We start from the raw sequence: 20,077 nt of genomic DNA, 5'->3' as shown, positions 1-20,077 counted from the left end.
AACAGAAACTGACTGTCATGGGTGGCCGTGGCTGAGATGACCCAGGGGGGAGTCATCGGCATGGGCATATTCCTTGGGGGCCAGGACTAGACAGGACAGGGGTTTTTAGTGGCCGCAGACGGACGGTAGGCAGAAACGGCCTTCTCCACCTTCAAGGCTGCCTTTACAGAGGGAGAACCAAGCCTCTGGGAGGGAACACCACCCTTTTTACAAGTACAAGTCTCTTTGTATATATCTTCGAACGCTTTGCGAACCACACACTCACTTACACCAACAACATCACACTACTGCACACACTCTCACAAACTAAACTAAACCCCAGGCACCAACACTCCATATTTTACACTTACTTTGCAAGGCCAGGCATCCAATTACTACCAAAGTCACTCGGTACTTGGAGCTAGCTTACACAGCTTTCAAACTACCCTTCCTCATTTCTATATAACCCACCTCCATCTGCCACTCTCTCGACAACCAAACAAAACACTCAATTCATCTTACACAAACACCACTTACTATAAGAACTTGATCTTTCCTCTCTCTCATCTCTATTCAAACTGTCTTCTCAACAGTCACCTCTTATCATTGAGAACATCGTCCACAACCGTCGTCGTCGAAGCAGCACTTCTTCACCACCTGAGCAGACTATATCAAGAACACATCGTCTGCCTCCGATCATCATCCAAGAGGATCCTCCACAGCGCAACAGCCGCTTAGAACCTCTCAGCACCGACACAATGTGCACTACAAACATCTACACATACGTCCACCCCGATGGACGTCGCGAGCAGTGGTCTCAACCCACGCTCTGCGCAAACTCTCGCCATGGACAAGTCTGCGCCAGCAACTTTCTATTCGAGCACCCAGTCCAATACGTTCCCGCTCCCTACGACGCTTCTTCCTACCCTTATGCTGCTCAACTCCCTCCTACGCCGCAGTATAGCCCTGCCCCTTCTACACCGTCGGGCTCATACCGCTCGGGAGATGAATCAGACCGCTCATACACCAGCAACGGCAGCAAGAAGAAGCGATCATCTGGAGTCTACATCAACGGCCAGAAGGTTCTTGATCTGAACCGCCGTGAGCGTCGACCAAGCTCTCGTCACCAGGAGAGAATCGTCTTGGTCGACAGCCCCCCTACACCACGCACTCCTCCCCAGCAATGGAATGCCCCTCACACTGCCCCCGCATCACCCATCTCAAACACATACATCGTCGACTCTTCACGGGACCCTAACAAGCGCCGCCCCGTCATCGTTGATGAGCGAACTCTTCAGCCTGACCAGCGCCGTGTCCAGATCGAAGTCGTTGACAACCACCACCGCTCCAAGCACCACCGCCACTCATCGAGCGGCAGCCGACACTCCGACCAAGAGGAGGAGCGTCGCCAACGCCGTCGCGAGGAGAAACGCCGAGAGGAAGCTGAGCTTCGTCTGCGCACTCGCATCGCAGAGGCCAACGCAAAGATCGCCTCTCGCCCTGTCGCCCCTGCCCCTGCTCCTCCCAAGCGCTCTGCCACATACAAGCGCCCCTCCGTCGAAGTCGTCGACAGCCAAGCAGTTCTCGCTGATGAGCTTCGCCGCTTGAGCTTCGAGGAGGAGCGTCGTGAGGACAAGGCACGCCGCCTTGCTCGTCGCGAGGAGAAGAAGGAGGAGGAGGCTCAGCGCGAGCGTCTCCGTGAGCGCATGCAGCCCAAGCGACGACTTACAATCGGCGCTGGCAGCAGACGGCCGTCTGAGATGTACGAGCCAGGAGTGTACCGATATGAGTAAACGATATAGTTGAAGTATTTGGTCTTGTATCACTTTGATCTGTTTTACATGGAGTTTTATTTTTGAAGCAAATGATATTTAGCGACTAGACTTGGGATTTGGGAATTATTCTGTATACGTTTATGGGAGTTTGATAATGGGATTTGGGATACCAGCGAGCAAGGCAATGAGCCGATTCTAAGGATTACAGAACACTTAGTTAGATACAAGACACAAAACAGCAAGAAAAAAAAGGAACTCAGAATGGGTTTTGTTTTTTGAATACTTTGGTTCCTACTTGCATTACTGTGAATGTTTACACTGAGATGGCTTGAGATGGGTCAATGGCTTGGAGGAGGTGAGACACTAAAGCAGGTACAAGACATTTCACATCAAATGTGCAAGAACAGAAAAAAACCTATCTGTCTCATGACCCTAGGACTGAGGGTGTGCAAGTCCAGTGTAAGTGTAGAATAGGCTGCCCACGAAGACATCACGATCTCCCTCACCGGAAATTATGAATCAACCGACTTCCAAAGAATATCACGATATTTCACTCCTCGGCAATAAAGTGTAAAAAATAAAGGAACCTCAAAACACCGAAGGATCGCGCATGCATACATCGTGAATCAGAACAAGGATAGTTCCCAACCAAAGTTCTTTTTTTTGGTGGAGGAGTGGAGACAAACACCAAGAATCGAAAGATGGGGTCGTTTTGGGACTTTGGTGAAGCTTCATCTTGAGACGCTGTGGAATCGAGGTATTTTGTAAAGACGAGGGTTAGTCAAATGCGAGTCGGGGGCGTATTTTGGATCTTGGGTTGATGCACAGAGGTATAGCATGAATTGTTGTTTCAGTACAGGGAGGATTGAGCAGCAGGGTCGTTTTGCCGCAATCAGTGGCATCTCAATTGGAATCTCTCGATTGTCCGATTGCCTTGTCTGCCTAAAAAGATGTCCTAGACTAAGGGAGTTTCGGTTCTCAAACCCCGCTCATGATGTGCCGATCGAGACATTAGCCGATAGGGCCTCATGACACCCTGTTTCTCAAGGCACCACCCATTGGCAGTTCGCTTCTGGTGCGGGCATATGGCGGGGTTTATTAAGTGGCTGATGTACCTAATGTATGTCTGAGATAGTCTCTCCAGTGACTCACTGTTGATCTATGGCGAGATGATAGCATGTTTGGTAGAGTACCTACGTTTTGGGAAATCACCGATAATGCCAAGAGTTCAGCACAAGTCATGTACCGACGTGAATGTGTAAGTACAAATAGATTTGGTAAAGATGGTGACAGCGTAGACTATCATACGAATGTAAACTCAGGCAAGCGTGTTGAAGCCAGACCTCAGTTGTGTGCAGTGGTGTTGGGACTACTGCTCAGCGGGAGGAAATGGTGTTGAATCCATTCCGATATCATGTTGAACCCCTTCCCATCCCCAATTTCACAAATATTGAATCATTGCAATTTAGTAGTCACTTCCACGACTAATAACCTCCTTATGCGACTCTCGAAGCAGAATAGTCTACAACAGTTAGCATCCATCCCATATCTTCACTTACACATCAACTTACATGCTCGAACTGCGCCGAGTAAGAACCCTTGATATCAGCAAGCGGTTCATACGCTTCAAGAATACCATTCGAGACCAAAGAGTTCAGCTTCGCAACTCCGTCAGTAATCTTCCCCCTCATATACGGTTATAGCACTTACACCAGCGAGATATCGCTCTTGACCTAAACGCTCAAGATATCGACGACAAAAGACGATAGTACCAAACTGCTCACGAATGACTTTATAAAGCCTATTCGCCGACGTAAAAGGTAAATTCACATGTCTCGGCGCATCATGATGCAAGCCGTAGCCATAAATGCCCACCTAAACTCATCAGCAACAACCCAACTCACTCACTAACATGTGCACTTACATCGTCGTAAAGCCGTCCAGTACCGGTTGTACCAAACGTCTCAATGGCAAACACTTCACCTTCTTCCATCTTAGTCTGATCATTGTTCTTGATAAACGGGATCGACTTTCCGCCGTGGATCTGGTAGTGCTTGATGTTGTGCGCTGAGATGTTGCGGACGGGCTTGACGGGGTATGTCTTTCCGTTGATTTCGACCTCGTAGCTCTCCATTGCTTCTTGGATTGCGGCGCTGACGTCGCAGATACGAACGTCGATACCAGAGGCCTACGAACGTTAGATAGGTCCTCTATGAGAAAGCGAAAGTCATACCTTGATGCCGCTGTTGGTAGCATCTTTAACGGCATTCAGAAGATTATCGTACGTAGGATCAAATGACATGGTGAATGCACTATCGACGATCCAACCATTGATCTGCACGCCAAAATCAACCTTCATGACATCCTCATACTTGAGAACAACATCCTTCTGGCCAGGATTAGGCGTATAATGTGCAGTTTCATGGTTCAAACAAAGACCCGTCGGGAACCCCATTCCAGCCTTGAGGTTATCACCAGGTTCAATACCCTGATTCCCCAAAAGAGCACGCACGCCGTCCTCAATACCATTAGCGACATCAATGAGTTTATCACCCGGCTTGACATTATCCTGCGTCCACTGTCGGACCTGCCGATGAACCTCAGCAGCCTTTCGGTAATCGTTCAGAAACTCCGGATCTTCGAGGTGTCGACGACCCACGAAGCGAAGTTCCTTAGCTGTGGTACGAGCAGTATTGTAGTCCTGAATTTCACCAGCGGGAAACTCTTTGAAGAGATCACTCAGCGGGACTCTAGGAGGTGAAGATTGCTGTGTAGGAGCCTTCTTCTTCTTCTTCGGCTTTCTCTTTTTCTTCTTCTTACCAGCACCGTCGGTTAGCGGTCCGGCGGGAGTGTTGATGTTATCATCATCGTCGTCGTCGTCGCCCCCTTCGCCTCCCAGACTGCCGTCACCATCGCGGGCGAGATGAGCACCGCGTGGCTCTCCGCCTGCAGAGGATGGCTTGGATGAGAGTGGTCCTTGGCCTGGCACGTGTAAGTCAAGTTTCTATGTGTATCAAAGGCTATGAGAAGTACCATTTCCTCCAGAGTGATCGTCTTCAGATGTCTTGGCGCCCATTTCGACATGAACGCTGCTTCAAATCCCAGAGTTTGTTGATGAGTGACTGAACAGAAGTGAGGTGAGATGACGATGATGGATCAGGATGGGGTGTTGTAAGATGGGGTAAGCGGTTATCTACGGCAGAAACGAATATGGAAATGCAGCACATGGGCCATCAGGATCACTAGCTTCACAATGATAGGTCAAGTCTGGGAGCAGTGAATCCTTCAGGCACTGTATCGGTGTGCTATTGATAAAGTCCATCGTGAAGCTATACAGACTCAGGAAATAGGCCGCATGCGATACCCAGTGGACCCATCAATATTGTTCATGGAGTTCTGACTCGCTCGAATACTACGTTCCATTTACACGACGGCTATACGGAGTTATGTGGATTCTTGGAACATTCCAAATCGAAAAGCCATGAGGGGTCCATCACACAGCGGGTCTTGATGGGCCCCTCGTGAACAATCAAGACCCTGATTACGAGTCAAGTAGTTCCCTTGGTTTCGTAGATCGTGGCAGCCACATCGCATGAACACGTGGGAATGATGAAAGTGATGGACGGGAATATGCTACAAGTCTGGATATAAATTCATGATGCACTCCAACATATATGCCTCTTATCCCATAATGCCACGCCTAGACAAACTATGTGCAAGGTGAAAAGCCATGTACAATGCTCGTGCCAAACACCATAAAGTACGGCGCCCCAAAAATAAAAACAAAATGATGCAGATTCCATGCTCTCAAATGTCCCAAACCATGATGCGTGAAATGTAGATGAGTAGGGTAAGTAGGCGAGCCAGTTGTCTATGCTGCTGGCTGAACTCCGCCGCGTGGCCGAGGCTTGAGGTTTAATATAGGAACATCCGCATTATCGAAGCCGTGATGCGAAGTGCGATCTCTCAATCGCTCGTAGTGTTTCCGTAGTCGACTCTCACCAACAACTAGTTCGAATCCAACCAGGAAACAGAAGCTTATCTCCAACCTAGCCAGTTCTGCTTCACTGACGCCACCCACCTTAGCCATCTTGGCATGGGGATAAGATAGATCTTCAAGAGCTTTCATGGCAACTCTAAGACCAGCCAGGACTAAACGGTGTGCGTTGCGCCGGGTGACGGGAATAGCTCGCTCCTCAACGGCTAATCGGTGTATATATAGTGATGTCGCGAGGTATACTGCGGTACTCATGGGACAGAATTGGTGTAGTCGCTGAAGATACTGGTTGATAGTGATCGGAGGCTCATTCTTGCTGTAGAATTTGCGTGTTATAGCGCTGTGTTGCAAGTTGACAGGCTGAGAATCGGCTCCCACGACAACATAAGGCTCTGATTGAGGTGGCGGCGACATGAGACCTGGGTGAGGCTTCAGCCGCACACCATCAATATCCCCCGACTCTGGTTGATTGTCATGCACAGGCTCAGGCTTATCTTTGGCAGCCAATCTCTTAGCCTCAAGCTCGGCCTGTTTCCTTAATTTCGCCAGATTCTTATCCGAGTATGACCGCACGATATTCTCCTTCTCAGCTTGCATGCCACTCATGTGCGGCACGGTAGGAGATTTTGGCGGTGGTGTCGGCGGTACATCGCCCGTTATCCGGACAAGAAGCTCGACGCCAGCGCTGAGCAGAGCGAGTGCTTCTGCTGGTGACATCTCGAAGAGGCCATGATCGGCAGAGGCTTTCGGTGCGGAGGGGTCGTCGGCGATCAAATGAGGATCGGAAGAGGGCACCGGGGGAGGAGGCAGCGGTCGATCAGGAGTGGTATCGGGATGTCGCAGTGGAATTGTGCCGGCCTGAGCCTCGGTAGTAACAGCCGTTTGATAAGACATGACTGGAAAAAGCAAATTGTGTGTGTGAAAGCTTGGTCGGTGGTCAAGACACAGAGCTATTGACGCGTCTCAATCTCTTAAGGCGCTGGGCAAGATCCGGCTCGACGCCTTTCATGATCTCTCGTGAATCGAGACGTAGTGGAGGAGAGTGAAGAACAAATTGTTGGAGCAAGTTTTCGTATCACGGGCTAGGCCTGTTTTTGTTGTTGCTTTGGGTCGAGTCGGGTGTAGGTAAATAAATGCCAATCCAATCCAATACCAGCGCAAAGTTGCGACCTGTAGTGGGACGAGAATACCGAAGTGGAGTGGCGGGGCCTAAGGTAAGATCTCGACGTGGGACCCTGGAGGAGTAAGGTGCAGTAGTCGCAGAGTGGAGGGTCCCGTGAGGTGAGGGCGTCGAGTCGACCCTTTATAGTTTATCGACTTCAGTAGGAGATCGTAACGGTCGAGAGGGAGCGAGCGAGCGAAAGCCTGATGATACAAAAGCCGGACCGACTACTTTAGCGTGGCGTTGTTTTAGGTCAAATGAAGGACAAGAACAAGATGAAGAAGCAATGAAATGAGATGAATTGTCCGAGATGAGTCGCGGTCGTGAGACTCGAACTCGCCAGGAAGAGCCTGCGATGAAGAACTCTAAAGGAAATCAGATCAAGGATTAGAAAAGAGAAGTTGCGAGATTAAAAAGAGAATGTAAATGAAGTGATTTGTTTGCTTTTGTTTATTGTGCCTAGGCAATATTGAATGTAAGTTGCCTGTCGGCGGCTGCCCAACCCATGAAGTTACGGTACGGGGACCTGCCCGCACTTGCACTTGCACTTGCAACCGCTGGCGCCTGCACCTGCCAGCACCTGCACCAGCAGCAACTAGCCGCACCTTCCTCCCGAGCTTCTTTTTTCATGTCACGAGCACGTGGTGCGGGGAGAAATGGATAAGATGAGATTTGACCTGACTCAGTGGAATAGCCAGATCAGCAAATGCCTATCGTGATCAATTCCCATATTTTTCGCGTCTTCTTTTTTCTTAGTATCGAAAAACTAACCACCTTCTAGTCTTGAAAGTGGAATGCGACGGTACCAATTTTGTCAAATAGGTCCATGTCAGGACATTCACTCAGATTTAGCCTCCGAGATGGATGAATGGTGTTATTCCACGACGGTAGACTCCGGATATGAAAGCAGCGTATCATATTTATCGTGTTATCCCTGGCAACATTGCAGTAAATACGGGGTATGTTTACGCATACGGATATACAGCCCACTCGCTGAAGATCTAGACCAAACGGCCTCTGGGTTAAACTGCTGCATGACCAGCAGAGCATAAGAGCCGCAAGAGATGATGATCTTCCCTGCCAAGGCACCATTTAGGCGTCGTCTGATGTTTTTCCCGGCGTCTAAACACGGCCACCCCGGATCTGGGCTTTAAGCCTGCTGACCTATTCTGCATGAGAAATATCAGAAACTCCATCAGTTACGCGCCCTTGCCACGATTTCTCTTTTCTCTTTCAAATCACACAATCAATAACGAATAATGTGTATCAGTCAAGAGTTCTAGGGGCGATACGACGAATCACTTGCCTGTCCTGGACAAGTAAGTGCCGCGGAAACAACCTCGGCACGTCCCGTTGCAAAGATTAGACTTATACAAAGAGAAACAGTATCAGAAATTAGTCCCAGCAAGGACATGAAAAGACTGTCAACGTATGTTTTCGCATTCTATTGTAATGTGTTCACATAATAAGGCTCCAATACGCTGGAAGACGCGCACTTACAGACATACCCTACACTCCTCTACCACATCTTGATGCAAAAAAGCTCCCTGACCTGATACCGACAACATGTCACTCTTGCAATTCTGCAAACAGAAGCAATATTGTTGGTGAAGTATATACCGTAGTTCAAGCCAAATGCTGCCAATACTGCGAATATAAGTAATAAAGAAGTAAATGACCCTTCAAGCACGCTAATGCTATCTCAAAATATTTCAGAAAGGGGAGAACAAACCTCTTCGGATTTCGAATCGTGTAGCGGTTCGTCTGAAATAAAGGAATGCACTAGAATACCACACATTGTAAATTGTATCACAAGTTAAGGCTTTTCATAACTGAACTACTAACACTCCAGGTTATACTCTCAAGGGAGGCAGGTGTCGCGTAAAGCAAAATACATCACTGAACCTATGAGAGACGTCCTCTGGGAACCACAGCGCAGTGTATATCTTGATCGCTTCGTCTTTACGACGATCAGTTAGCAATGCACCGTTCACTTCTTGTGAATATTGGTCGAGCCCAGGTGATCCGGAGCAAGATGCTGTTGTCTAATATCCATGGCCTGTTGGGATCAAAAGACATGTCAAAGATGCCTTTCCTCATTCTCTTTATATGACCCTGCTGTTTAGCAAATCGTAGCGTAGATAAGAGTGTCTTGTGTTTTTAAAAGACATAAATGTTATTTCAAGTAACTTGTCACCTTAAAGAGATGAAGCGGTTTCTGTGAGATGCCTGAAAAACGTTACTTAAAAGCCGATCGGTCAGCCTGCGGAATATTCACCAGAGATTTAAGAAGGGGATGCTAAAATAAACTTAGTAAATAGGTCCCTGAACTTCGACTAGAGTTGCCTAAATATTTCCATTTCTCAGGATAGGGGCCTTAAGTTTTCTTGCATCCCCTAACCAGGAGTCCTGCGGCGACTCATTTTGTTTCAGCTTTTGAACATTATATAACAGTCAGGCACAGTATTGGATATAATTCTTTCAGGTAGGCCCATATGATGGTGAATCTGTCTTGGAAGAGCTTGGAAGAAGAGCCGGAAAGCATTTAGAAGACCGCCTCTCTGCGGCTGGAACTAAGCCAGTGAACAAATTCCTCTTGTATAAGACGACGAGTACGATAAACTCTCACTAAGTGGATTTATGTCAATTGGAGCTACTGAGATGAGAGTTTTTATTGCCTAATCACCTCTTCTATTGCGAATAGTTGTGACATCGGATGATGTTGACTGAGAGAATCGTTGCCTCTTCTGCAGCAAAGGGAGAAACTCTCATGGTATTTGTGCATTTAGAACTCAAATTTCTCACTTCGGATGAGCCATTAAGGGATCCTATAGGCTGAATCTGTGCTTTCCTTCACATGATAGCCATCTTTAAAGCTGTCAAAGACAATGAGCCAATGCTTACCTGTTGCCGATTAAGATCACGCTGGAAAAGGGCCAAGAAGCACTGAATTGAGTTCTATACCATCAGTTACCGTAGTGAAGGAAATCTGTGTCTTTCTCGCACCTCTCATGCCAGTTAGCGTTAGGAGATTGTATTTTGATGTGTTGCAATGGGGTCCAGCTCCTGACGAATCTTGTTCAGCTCATTGCTTCTAATCCGAAGGATTGAGGATAATCCGGAGATTTCATGTTACTGAAAGGAAATTTGGCGACTTTGGCATAAACCTAAGCCCCTTGAAAGGTGCTGGCTTTGAGTACTAGGCTGCTTCAAACTGAGAGCCCTTAGCGGATTCTTTCACTAGAGGTGCTTTCTGATACGTTTAGTTATTTCATCGAATTATACCTGGATATTGGAATAGGATATACTAGGCATGTTGACTCAAATAAATAGTTAACTCAAAGAGGAGTAGAGATAGTCACCACTGGACATACCAATGATTGCGATGCATAAATCTGACCATGCGTAACCAAAAGATCAGAACAAATAACATCAACAAGGAGATTATACAAAGTTTGACCCCATTGAAGTAGCTATTCATACCACCTGACATCTTCACATCATCGCTCAGGTCTACGAGCAAAGATACGGTCTGGTTCAGGATGGGGTTATAAACATCACTGTATGAGACGCGGACCTGAAGCCTCAGATGAACTGCACCCCATATCATTGTTGATCGTACCCTGTAATTTTACTTTCCAGCTAAAAAGCAGGAATGAGTAGGGAAATATTGATTTTGGTCAATGCTGGGGGAATGCCTGAAAGGACAGATAGGAGACCGCGTCAGTTCCTTTGCTTTTGAAGGTCTCTAGGGTGTGAACCATGATATCTTAGTCCTGAAGCTGCTCAATGTGGTCGAAGTCATCTCCGCTAAAACTCTGTTTGTAAATATTCAGCGGCCTCTCCCATGTTGGCTTGCTGGATTCGTGCTTGAAAGCCATAATGTTCACTACTCTTGACACAAGGAAGCAGGAAGTCGGTCAAATGATAAGCATACTTCCACCCCAAGCCTACGGATCAAGGATTAATAGAACGTACCATTAAATGCAAACCCCTCTTTCCAAAACCCAAGATAATGCAGGTTCTTGCGCAAGGTTGCCTCGCCTGCAAGCAGGCTCCGCATATCAGGGTGGTACAGCCAAGTCGCATCCGCCACCAATTAGCTCATCACAGAGTATTAGGAAGGCAGCTCTATTAGCTTGAGGGCGGGGTAGATGGTAACAAAACGTGTATGGTATGATGTTACTGTTGGTTGCAGTGCTATGCGTATTCTTATCGGACTCAGGCTGTGAATATGTGTGTACTATAAGCCATCCCCCGAAACTCTCGATGACAGAATTCCGATAACTTTCTGATTCAAAATCTCTAATAAACATATGAAGTATAAACTATTCATTTTTGAACAAGAAGACCACATCATGGATCGCGCATCAACCATGCCATTCCTCAGTAAAGCAGACATTGACAACCAGCAAAGGGCCTACGAAATATGGATGCCTGACAGTCCACAAAACAAACTGTTACTTTTTGAACAACGGAAAATACGGATAAAAGATATGAGCCATCGCAGTACCGAGTTCAACCTTGAAACTGGTGGTTTCAAGTTTATTCGACATGAAACTACAAAACTAGCAAAAACTGCTTCCCAGGTCCAAGTAGGCGGTCGTGAAGCGTTATCACCGTATTTGGATGAGACCATCGAGCTTGTCAAGCAGCATACTCAGGCTGAAAAGGTTATATGCTTTGATTGGCGAGTATGTCTCCTGTAATGAACAAGGCTATGAATAGTCGTTGATCAGTTCTTTGTCCAGTTACGCAAAAACGATACCGCGACAGAGAGACGAGCAGGCAATGCCGTAAATGGCAATCCAGGAGGTGAAAGTTTCGAGTTCATTCCACCCGCCAAAGTGGTTCATCAAGGTCATTTGCGCTACCCCTTCGAAAGACGCAATCAATCAGCTAACTTTCCCAGATGAATCTCTGAAAGGAGGATTGTTCGTCGCCAAGAGGTACCTTACCAAGGACGAGTTTGCTTCACTATCCGACATGCGCGTACGAATCATCAAGTAAGTATGGAAAAAGAATCACTCCAGGGGCATATGCTCGACTGACTCATATAGCGTTTGGCGTCCCATCGTGGGGACGATAGAGGACGCACCATTGGCTCTGTGCGATAGACGATCCGTTTCGCCAAGCGACATTGAATCATGCGACAAGAGTCTGACTGGTTGTGTAGGCGAAGGAAATTATCTGCATTGGAACCCAAAGCAGCAGTGGTATTGGTGGCCCAAACAAACAAGAGACTTACCGGTTCTGTTCGTGACGTGGGATTCACTGAAAGATGACGAGCTGGGTAAGATACGCTGATATAAGTGAGAAGCGGAGTGAAGCTGATGATGTACAGCCTGTCCACCTCATGGATCTTTCTACGATTACAAGGCAGATCCTGAAGCACCTCCGCGCGAGAGTATCGAAGTCCGTACTCTTGTTATTAGTAAGAAGGAATAGGGAGACGAGGATTCAAGATGAATGGTATTGCATATCTGTACCACCAAGGCGCACAGTGACATGGTGAACATTTCATCCACCATGTGATTTGGAGCTGGCTTCAACTTTTAAGCCCGATAAGCCCAACTCTACCCATGATTCCAGTATCAACATCATTCTCAAAAACATCTCTGGGCAAGAATGTAAACTCTTTATGTAGGAAATTTGATAAGGAGGACAGGGAAACATACTTTGCTTATACACGCCAGGATAGATAAATAACAAGGAGATCTGGCCTAATGGTAGTTTAACATCTCAGTGAAGAATACGTATTTTACTGGGCAGAATTCCTGAGGCGATGCTGAAGTTTGTCTATGATCATTTGTTCGAGTTAGCCTATGTAAAGATGGTCTGCTCTATCTACCATAGCTAATCTCACAGAGTCAAGGGGGTATGTAAGAGTGCTCTGTAATAGTATGTGACTATTAAACCGTTCGACAGGAATGACCAGTGGCTGCATCCTGGAATTGAGGACTTGTGAATGTCAGCTTCAATTCTGGGCCTTGTTGATCGAGTCGCAACAAAGACCCTCACCATTGACCGGAAGAATCAGGCTCCCATGAAAGGCAAAACCCCTTGACTGGATTCAAGGAAGAACTGTATCCACAGGAGAGGAGCCCTTCACGAACCACATAACGTATAGAAGCAATGCTCTTGATGCACCTGTCAATGCTACCAGTCTAAACAAATCCCGGCATTCCAGCCCCTAGATCTAAGTCCATCCCAAACCTCCACATTATCATCTCATAATTTCATAAGTCTTCAACAGTCCGGTGCAACCTTGCAGTCAATCACCGCCGTTTGTCCAGCCTTCACCTTGGCAATAGCTTCCTTCAATACACTCTCAAGATCCGAAGCCTTGTCAACTCTAGCAGCGTGAATATCTCCACCTGCAGCAGCCTTGGCGATACCAGCGTAGTCAGGTACGGGATCGAAGGAAATGTTGATCTCTTCGTTTGTGGCCTTTGACCCGAGACCGTCGGGGTGAACAAGGAGAAGAGATTTGCGAGGAGCGTTCCATCCTGTGACGTGTTAGCAAAGGCCAGTTGGATTGAAGCTAGGTGACTTACCCTTGTTGTTGAGCACAATAGTCAAGACGGGAATCTTGTAGCGTCTTGAGATCCAGTACACGCTACCAGGTACTGTGAAGAGATATGTTCCATCTCCCACAATCTGCACAACAAACTTGCCCTTGTTTGTACCGCCGTTCTCAGCGTCTGTCGCGAGCTTGATACCCAGGGCACCACCGCCAGACCAGCCGAGACCACCGCCTCCACAGTTGATCCAAGATCCGGGAATTGTGGGCTGGATGTTGTCGTGCACGAAACCAGTGTTGGTGACAGCCTCAATAGCCCAGATTGTATCTTCAGGGCAAAGATCACGAAGCTTCTTGCTAAGATGGCCAGTACCGAATGTATCATCTGCAAGAGGTTCTGCGGCCTTGGCGATGGTAGCGAGTTTGTTCTCGTGGACTTCAGCGCGTTGCTTCTCTGTCTCGGCGGCGTTGACTTCGAGTTTACTGGCGAATTCCTTCTTGTTGAGAGCTTCAGTGATTTGTTGGATTGAGGTGAGACCATCAGCCTTGTAGCGCGCATCGGCCTGGATATAGTGAGTTGGCATCTGCTGCTTCAGGGGGTCGACATCGATGTGGAAGATCTTTGCGTCCTCACGAGGCTTGCAGCGGGTTTGAACCCAGGGCACGTCGCAGTCCAAAACGACAATAGTATCGGCAGACTCAACAGCATCGTCAACACCAAACTTCAATCCGATCCAAGCGGGATGATCAGCAGGGAAGCACATATCGCAACCGCCAGTATCCAAGACTCGCAGGCCCTTGACCTTATCTGCCAATTCAACAAGCGCAGCAGGAACCTTGTGGTTTCGTCCACTATATCCTGTAACCAACAAAGGCGCCTTTGCACCAGCCAAAGCCTCAGCGATCTTGTCAACAGCACTTGTAGGAAGACCACCAAGCTCAACGGGCTCCCAGTGTTCTTGCTTCAGCGAATAAGGCTTAAGATCAGCCTCGAGAATCTCTCGTGCACTGCACAGATACACAGGACCTTGGGGATCCGAAGTAGCGAATTGCAGAGCGCGGTTAACCATTTGCTTGACGTTAGCTCCTGTCTTGATCTCGCCTGTGTATCGGCAGTACTGAGAGATGATCTGTTTTTGGTCTGGCACATCTTGGATCCAGTGGATGTACTCTGTGCGACTTCCGCGGTGTTCACCTTCTTGTGTGAATGGCGATAGACCGGCGAATACTAACACGGGGGCGCGGCCTGTGGAAGCGTTGTGGACGGCTGCTCCGAGGCCTTGAGTTCCAACGTCAACGTGGACGATTACACACTGGGGTTTGCCTGTTAAACGGGCGTAACCATCAGCCATTGACATGGCCACCATCTGATTATGTTAATTTTGCCCGGGAAAGCTCGACGTAATAAGCATACCTCATTGGGACATGTGATGATTTTGGGGAATTTGCCCTTCTTCTCCCTCTGTCCCTTTACCATAGCCTCAATGATACTAGGGTGGTCAGTGCCCAAGTTGACAAAGCAATGGGTGATACCGGCATCCCAGATAGCCTCGAAGAAGGCAAATGATGCTGTGTACATGTCTTCACTTGCCGTTGAGTAAGCACGGTTCATAACTGCTGTGGGCGAAGGTGTGTGAAGAGATGTTGATGCCTTTGAGTGGCTCGCAGATAGAGATAGAGAAGGGCTTTTCCCATCTCGTTGAGAAAGTGATGAGATTGCTGCGGTGTTGAATCTCCTCACTGAGGATTGAAGCTGTGCTGGACGACATTTTGAGAGGCCTTGAGCGGCTAATCTGGATCTTTGAAGGAGAGCCATGATGAATTGAGTTCTATCAATAGGTTAGTATCTGAATGTGTTTTCATGAGGTGGTGATGAGGCTCAATGATGTATGATGGCGGTGTAAGTGTCACCCCAAACTAACAAATGCCGAGCCTCACTCACTACCTCCAATACTTACTTACTTCAGTATCCCAGTCCAGTCAAGGATCAACACCAATCAGATATGAGGGTGTCTACGAGATGGTTGCTGTAAGAATCTTGTAGTTGCAACAAAGACAAAACAGACACAGGTCGGGTTTTGTTGTCAAACTACCACAACGCCCTTTGTTGTGTCCAAGCGGGTCTACACAAATGCCGTGTCTGGCCGTATCCGTCGTGCTCACGCGGTAAGTGACAGATGATGCGGGGTCAAGGAGGGGGAAGCTAGAATGGTTAACTGTGGAAATAGGGCGTTTTTGACAAGGGGCTTTATCAGTGATGGAATGACATGTTGACATGGGGGACTTTTGGCATGATAAGCATCATAGATAAGGACTAAGTCTGTTGTATATGTTCTATGGAGGATTGGACCACTCACGACTTTGATTGAGAGTCGGGAACTTGACTGTATTTGTGTTGAATATGATGGATGTTACCCCGGATTTTGAAGAAGTCCCCCACTAGTTTACGCCACCAGAAGATCTCGATACGTGGGGAAATGATGCACTAACTTAGAAGCCGGAGCGGGTCAATCAATCTCATCAACAAGAACTCCAATGTTACCAAGCAGCTCTCGACTAACATTAGAAGCTGAAGACTTGGTCCTCTAGCTTGCTAACTGGCCTGGCCTTCTGATAGCCCAGTGATTCGGTCGCCTTCTTCATTGCGCTGACCATCGGTGGCGGGCCGCATATGAGAATCTTGATGTCAAAAGCTGGTGCTGGGAAACGTTCCTAGTGAAAAACATTGTCATTCCGAGGGTCGCCTTTCAATGATTAAATATTCATTCTTACCTTGATCATATCGGGCGTGACAAATCCGACGCCACCATCCCATGTCTCGGGAGGATTGTTGAGCACATAGTACACCCTCAGCTTATCATCCTCTCTCGCAAGCTTATCTATATCTTCTTTCAACAGAATGTCCTCTGGATTGACGTTAGCAAAGATCAGGTCCATCTCCGTCCTATCACCGTTCTTCCTCCCGCGCACAATAGCCTTGATTATCTGCAGCATTGGAGTAATACCGGTGCCACCAGCGATCATGCCAAACCCTCTGACCATGTTAGGTGTGTAGACCATGGTGCCCTTTGGACCCCTGACCTTTATCGTGTCACCAATTTTGAGCGTAGCGAGATGTCTGCTGATGTTGCCATTCGGATAGGTCTTGACAAGAAGGTCAAAGTAGCCGGGATCAGAATCGGAGGAAATTGGCGTGTATGAGCGAACGACCTCCTTGTTCTTGACATTCCCGGTCTTTGGGTCCTTCACATCGAGGTTTGCGGCGATGGAGATGTGCTGGCCTATCGGCAACCCGAGGATCGAGTTTGGAGTGGGCAGGCCGAAGCGGTAGATGGCAGTATTGTGAGAGAGGACGGTCTTCTTGAGAAGAGGAAATTCTTGGAAGTTGACCGGGTCGAGGACCTTGTTCGTTTCTGAAAGAATGTCAGTATCCGTAGAGAAATCGTCATCGTCACAGAGTCTTACGATTGTTCAAGTATTGGTATCCCCCGAGAGCTGCGCAGACTGCCAAGGCTAGAGGGAGCCATTGAGGCTTGAAGACGACTGTGCCTAGGATGAGGGCCGCACATGGTATGTATACACCAGTAATATATTGCGGTGCCAGTAGGCTAGCGGGCTTGCCAGTGTCGTTCTTCGACATTGTTGCTTCGCTGACAATCGTTTGATGCTTGAGCAGGGTGTTTACAGACTGTCGGGTCTTCTCTTGTTGCCAGGAATAGATCTTCCTCGAGGCGCTATATGCAGTTGAGACTTGTGGCTGAGAGCTTATTCCGGCATACAGAATTTAGTTTCTTGAGACGCAAGAGAGCAATAAATTGCGAGACTGAGTGAGTGAGTGAGCGAGCAAATCCATCATGACTGCACCTCAAGGATCCCGCGGCTACTCGAAGAGGCCCGAGCGCTGCCACCAGATCATAGGCGGACTGGATGTCCCTAGTTGATTCTACGCGGAGCCGTTGTTGAAGCCAAGGAAGTTCACTTTTGCGGCTCTCAGATCAATCGACCGGGTAACAGAGCCAACGAGATTATCAGGATAGACGTCACATTCTCGGTGGCTGTCTTATCTGTAGAACCAGGGAATATCCTTAAATGAGGTGGCTTCAGAGTGCAGATCTATTTCATGCACATACTCGGGCCGCGGCCCGAGATATTCACTACTATTGTGAAGGCATCTCCAGTCATGTCTGACACTCCACCCCCCGAACGATGTAAGATTATAACAAACATCTCTGCACACTTCATACATACATATATCCTACACCTAAGAAAGACACTCATAATGTTGCATCAACTTACATCGTCATGACGTCTCTCAGCTACGCCCTCTCCCTGATGCAGGGCGTTCCAATCGCCGCTCAAGTCCTCACAATCATTGCAGCCATCCTCATAGCGATATATGCGTACGACTGGGTTCGCAAAGAGAGGCTCTCCCCTATATATCCACTCATTTCTCTGGATGGAAAGACACCGGAGGAGAGCTGGATCGACTTAAGGTGTGTGGCACGCAGATAACCAAGTAACATAGTGTGTTGAATGAGTGATAATGCTAGCTAGCCGAGGCTCCCTAGAGAAGTAGAAGTGCCAACATAGGCATCATGTGACAGCAACTATGCTAGCCCGAGTCCTTAACCTTACCTCAAGGTAGATATAATAATAAAAGAATCACTGTATTAACAAGAGCTTGAATTTAATCGAGCAGCTTGCGAGTATAAGAAGTAGAACATTGAAAAAGCAATTGCTACACATACCCTATCTGTCCGTCTGTCATACAACAAACCAATCTTGTAACACTAATACCCGGCCTCTATCGGCCCCTCTACGGCGTCCGTCAGAGGCTCAGAGCCAGTACCTCACAATCTCATCCCTCATTCGTAGGACAAGCCCTTGTGACGGAATGATAGTTCCTGCAATTCCGCTCTATTCAGCCGGCTCAACGCTCTGCGGATTTCTGAAAACCTGCTCCGGATCCCACTTCTTCTTTATCTCCTGAAGCCGGGGGAGATTGTCCGCCCAGTAGAACTCTTGCGCCGCCTTTCGGTCAAGCCATGCATCGACGTATCCGGCATAAGTGGAGCGTGCACCCGGAGCCGACCGTTGGATCCGCTCGTGAATCCCGTCCAAGAGCTTCCGAGTCGCTGCCGATACTTTGCCCACTCCGACGCCGTAAGATTGATACATGATGACACTCTCCCGATGCGGGTATGCTGTTGCATTGACAGGTGTATCCATCATGGCGCCGCCTTCGGTATTGAAGATGACTGTGAATGGTGTCGATTTGCTGCGAGAGTCCTCAAGGTATTGAAACAAGTCCGTGATTGCCGTGTCGTTCAGAAGATCTTGTTCATTGAGCGACAAGGACTTTGAGTAGAACGCAGTCGGAATGCTGGCCAAGGTGCAGCCAGCGGCTTCAGCCTCATGAAGCAAATGACCCATCCAGTTTGTAAGCCACACTGCACCCTTGCTGGCACCAGGAAGACGAGCAGGGATTCCCGACGCCTGGTACTCGACCTCTGAACCAAAGAAAGTTCCTGTGATGAGGGCTCCCAGAGGTTGAACGATGAAGAGACTTGCGAAGCGTCGGTCCATAGTTGGATCTCCAACTAATGCCTGCCATTCCTTGTATAAGTCGGCCGTTTCGTTTTGAGAGTTAAGAGTGATGCTGTAGCTGTATTGGACAACATTTCCGGGCTCTGGGCGAGTCTTGACCACAAATCTGGTCACGATGCCGAAACTTGCACCAGCGCCGCGCATTGCCCAGAAAAGATCGGGTGTTTCGTCTTGGCTGGCAAGATAGATCGTGCCGTCCGCTGCCACGACCTCCATTTCGACAACGTGATCGAGAGCACTTCCCCACATTCGAGATATCGGTCCAAGGCCGCCCTTGAGTTGTTAGCGAAAAGCAGACACTGGATGAAGGATACCTACTACTGTCAAGTGTCCACCGGTGCCAACACTTGGACAAGTACCATGGGCAATGGCTCGTCCTCCGAATGTATGAAGATTCTTGTCTAGCTCGCCAAGGTTGGTGCCTGCTCCAAACGATGCCAACCAAGTTTTGTTATCCATTTCGAAGTTCTTGAGGTTGACAAGGTCGATCGACACGGCGCCGTTGTCACCACCAAGGCCATAGTTACTACCCAGTCAGCTTTGTTCTTCGCGTTCAGACAGTTAGCCTACCCGTAGGAGTGGCCTCCAGACTTTGCCTGCACTTTGAGACCACTTCGTTTCGCACACTTGACGGTCTCGGAAACTTCGATAACATTCTGAGGACGGATGACAGCAGCTGGAATCACTGGGAACTCGAGGTTGAACGGCTTCGCCCACTAGGCGAAGAGCGGATCACTCGGGTACGTGACGCAGGAGCTGCGGTTCGCACAGACGGCATCGAGACAGTCGCGGATAGAAACACTTTGACCGTTGCCCATGTTGGATAGAAGATTGCCGTAAAGAATTACGCTTCTGAAGTGTGTGGATTTCTTTGCAGGAGAAGAAAGTGGATGTTTATACATGTCGATAAAAATGGTACTAAAATATCAAGTGGTTCTAGGATGAGGGTCTTGAAGGTCGCACGCGGGATGTTTGCCATGTTCTATTAGACATCTCCGGACTCCTTCCGAGACTGAAGTTGCTTCCGTTTTTTA

General features: G+C 48.1%; 7 protein-coding genes across 7 annotated transcripts; 2 read left to right on the top strand and 5 right to left on the bottom strand.

Annotated features, from left to right (window-relative positions):
* Positions 1-737: 737 nt before the first annotated feature.
* FTJAE_3900 (uncharacterized protein) lies at positions 738-1,772 on the top strand (the record flags this gene model as incomplete). Its single annotated transcript, XM_037350248.1, has 1 exon — positions 738-1,772. The coding sequence occupies one exon, from the start codon at positions 738-740 to the stop codon at positions 1,770-1,772; it is 1,035 nt and encodes a 344-aa protein (XP_037209005.1).
* Positions 1,773-3,219: 1,447 nt separating this feature from the next.
* On the bottom strand, positions 3,220-4,830 carry FTJAE_3899 (methionyl aminopeptidase; the record flags this gene model as incomplete). The annotated part of the gene is made up of 6 exons (XM_037350245.1): positions 3,220-3,276; positions 3,326-3,412; positions 3,465-3,629; positions 3,679-3,942; positions 3,988-4,736; positions 4,788-4,830. The coding sequence occupies 6 exons, from the start codon at positions 4,828-4,830 to the stop codon at positions 3,220-3,222; spliced, it is 1,365 nt and encodes a 454-aa protein (XP_037209004.1).
* A 795-nt stretch (positions 4,831-5,625) lies between these two features.
* FTJAE_3898 (PHO85 cyclin-7) lies at positions 5,626-6,645 on the bottom strand (the record flags this gene model as incomplete). Its single annotated transcript, XM_037350244.1, has 1 exon — positions 5,626-6,645. One exon carries the CDS (start codon positions 6,643-6,645, stop codon positions 5,626-5,628), a length of 1,020 nt encoding a protein of 339 aa, XP_037209003.1.
* Positions 6,646-11,289: 4,644 nt separating this feature from the next.
* On the top strand, positions 11,290-12,881 carry FTJAE_3897 (uncharacterized protein; the record flags this gene model as incomplete). Its single annotated transcript, XM_037350243.1, has 7 exons — positions 11,290-11,607; positions 11,653-11,773; positions 11,826-11,919; positions 11,974-12,206; positions 12,258-12,347; positions 12,770-12,791; positions 12,842-12,881. The coding sequence occupies 7 exons, from the start codon at positions 11,290-11,292 to the stop codon at positions 12,879-12,881; spliced, it is 918 nt and encodes a 305-aa protein (XP_037209002.1).
* A 281-nt stretch (positions 12,882-13,162) lies between these two features.
* On the bottom strand, positions 13,163-15,252 carry FTJAE_3896 (Benzoylformate decarboxylase; the record flags this gene model as incomplete). Its single annotated transcript, XM_037350242.1, has 3 exons — positions 13,163-13,422; positions 13,471-14,803; positions 14,851-15,252. The coding sequence occupies 3 exons, from the start codon at positions 15,250-15,252 to the stop codon at positions 13,163-13,165; spliced, it is 1,995 nt and encodes a 664-aa protein (XP_037209001.1).
* A 746-nt stretch (positions 15,253-15,998) lies between these two features.
* On the bottom strand, positions 15,999-17,076 carry FTJAE_3895 (NADH-cytochrome b5 reductase 1; the record flags this gene model as incomplete). Its single annotated transcript, XM_037350241.1, has 3 exons — positions 15,999-16,148; positions 16,209-16,849; positions 16,902-17,076. 3 exons carry the CDS (start codon positions 17,074-17,076, stop codon positions 15,999-16,001), a joined length of 966 nt encoding a protein of 321 aa, XP_037209000.1.
* Positions 17,077-18,353: 1,277 nt separating this feature from the next.
* Positions 18,354-19,861, bottom strand: FTJAE_3894 (6-hydroxy-D-nicotine oxidase; the record flags this gene model as incomplete). Its single annotated transcript, XM_037350240.1, has 4 exons — positions 18,354-19,316; positions 19,362-19,569; positions 19,614-19,759; positions 19,817-19,861. The coding sequence occupies 4 exons, from the start codon at positions 19,859-19,861 to the stop codon at positions 18,354-18,356; spliced, it is 1,362 nt and encodes a 453-aa protein (XP_037208999.1).
* Between the last annotated feature and the right edge of the window lie 216 nt (positions 19,862-20,077).

Source organism: Fusarium tjaetaba (assembly GCF_013396195.1).
Source record: "Fusarium tjaetaba strain NRRL 66243 chromosome Unknown NRRL66243_c0000073, whole genome shotgun sequence".
NCBI lineage: Eukaryota > Fungi > Ascomycota > Sordariomycetes > Hypocreales > Nectriaceae > Fusarium > Fusarium tjaetaba.
The sequence above is the reverse complement of the archived record's forward strand: the minus strand, read 5'-3'. Positions and strand labels throughout refer to the sequence as shown.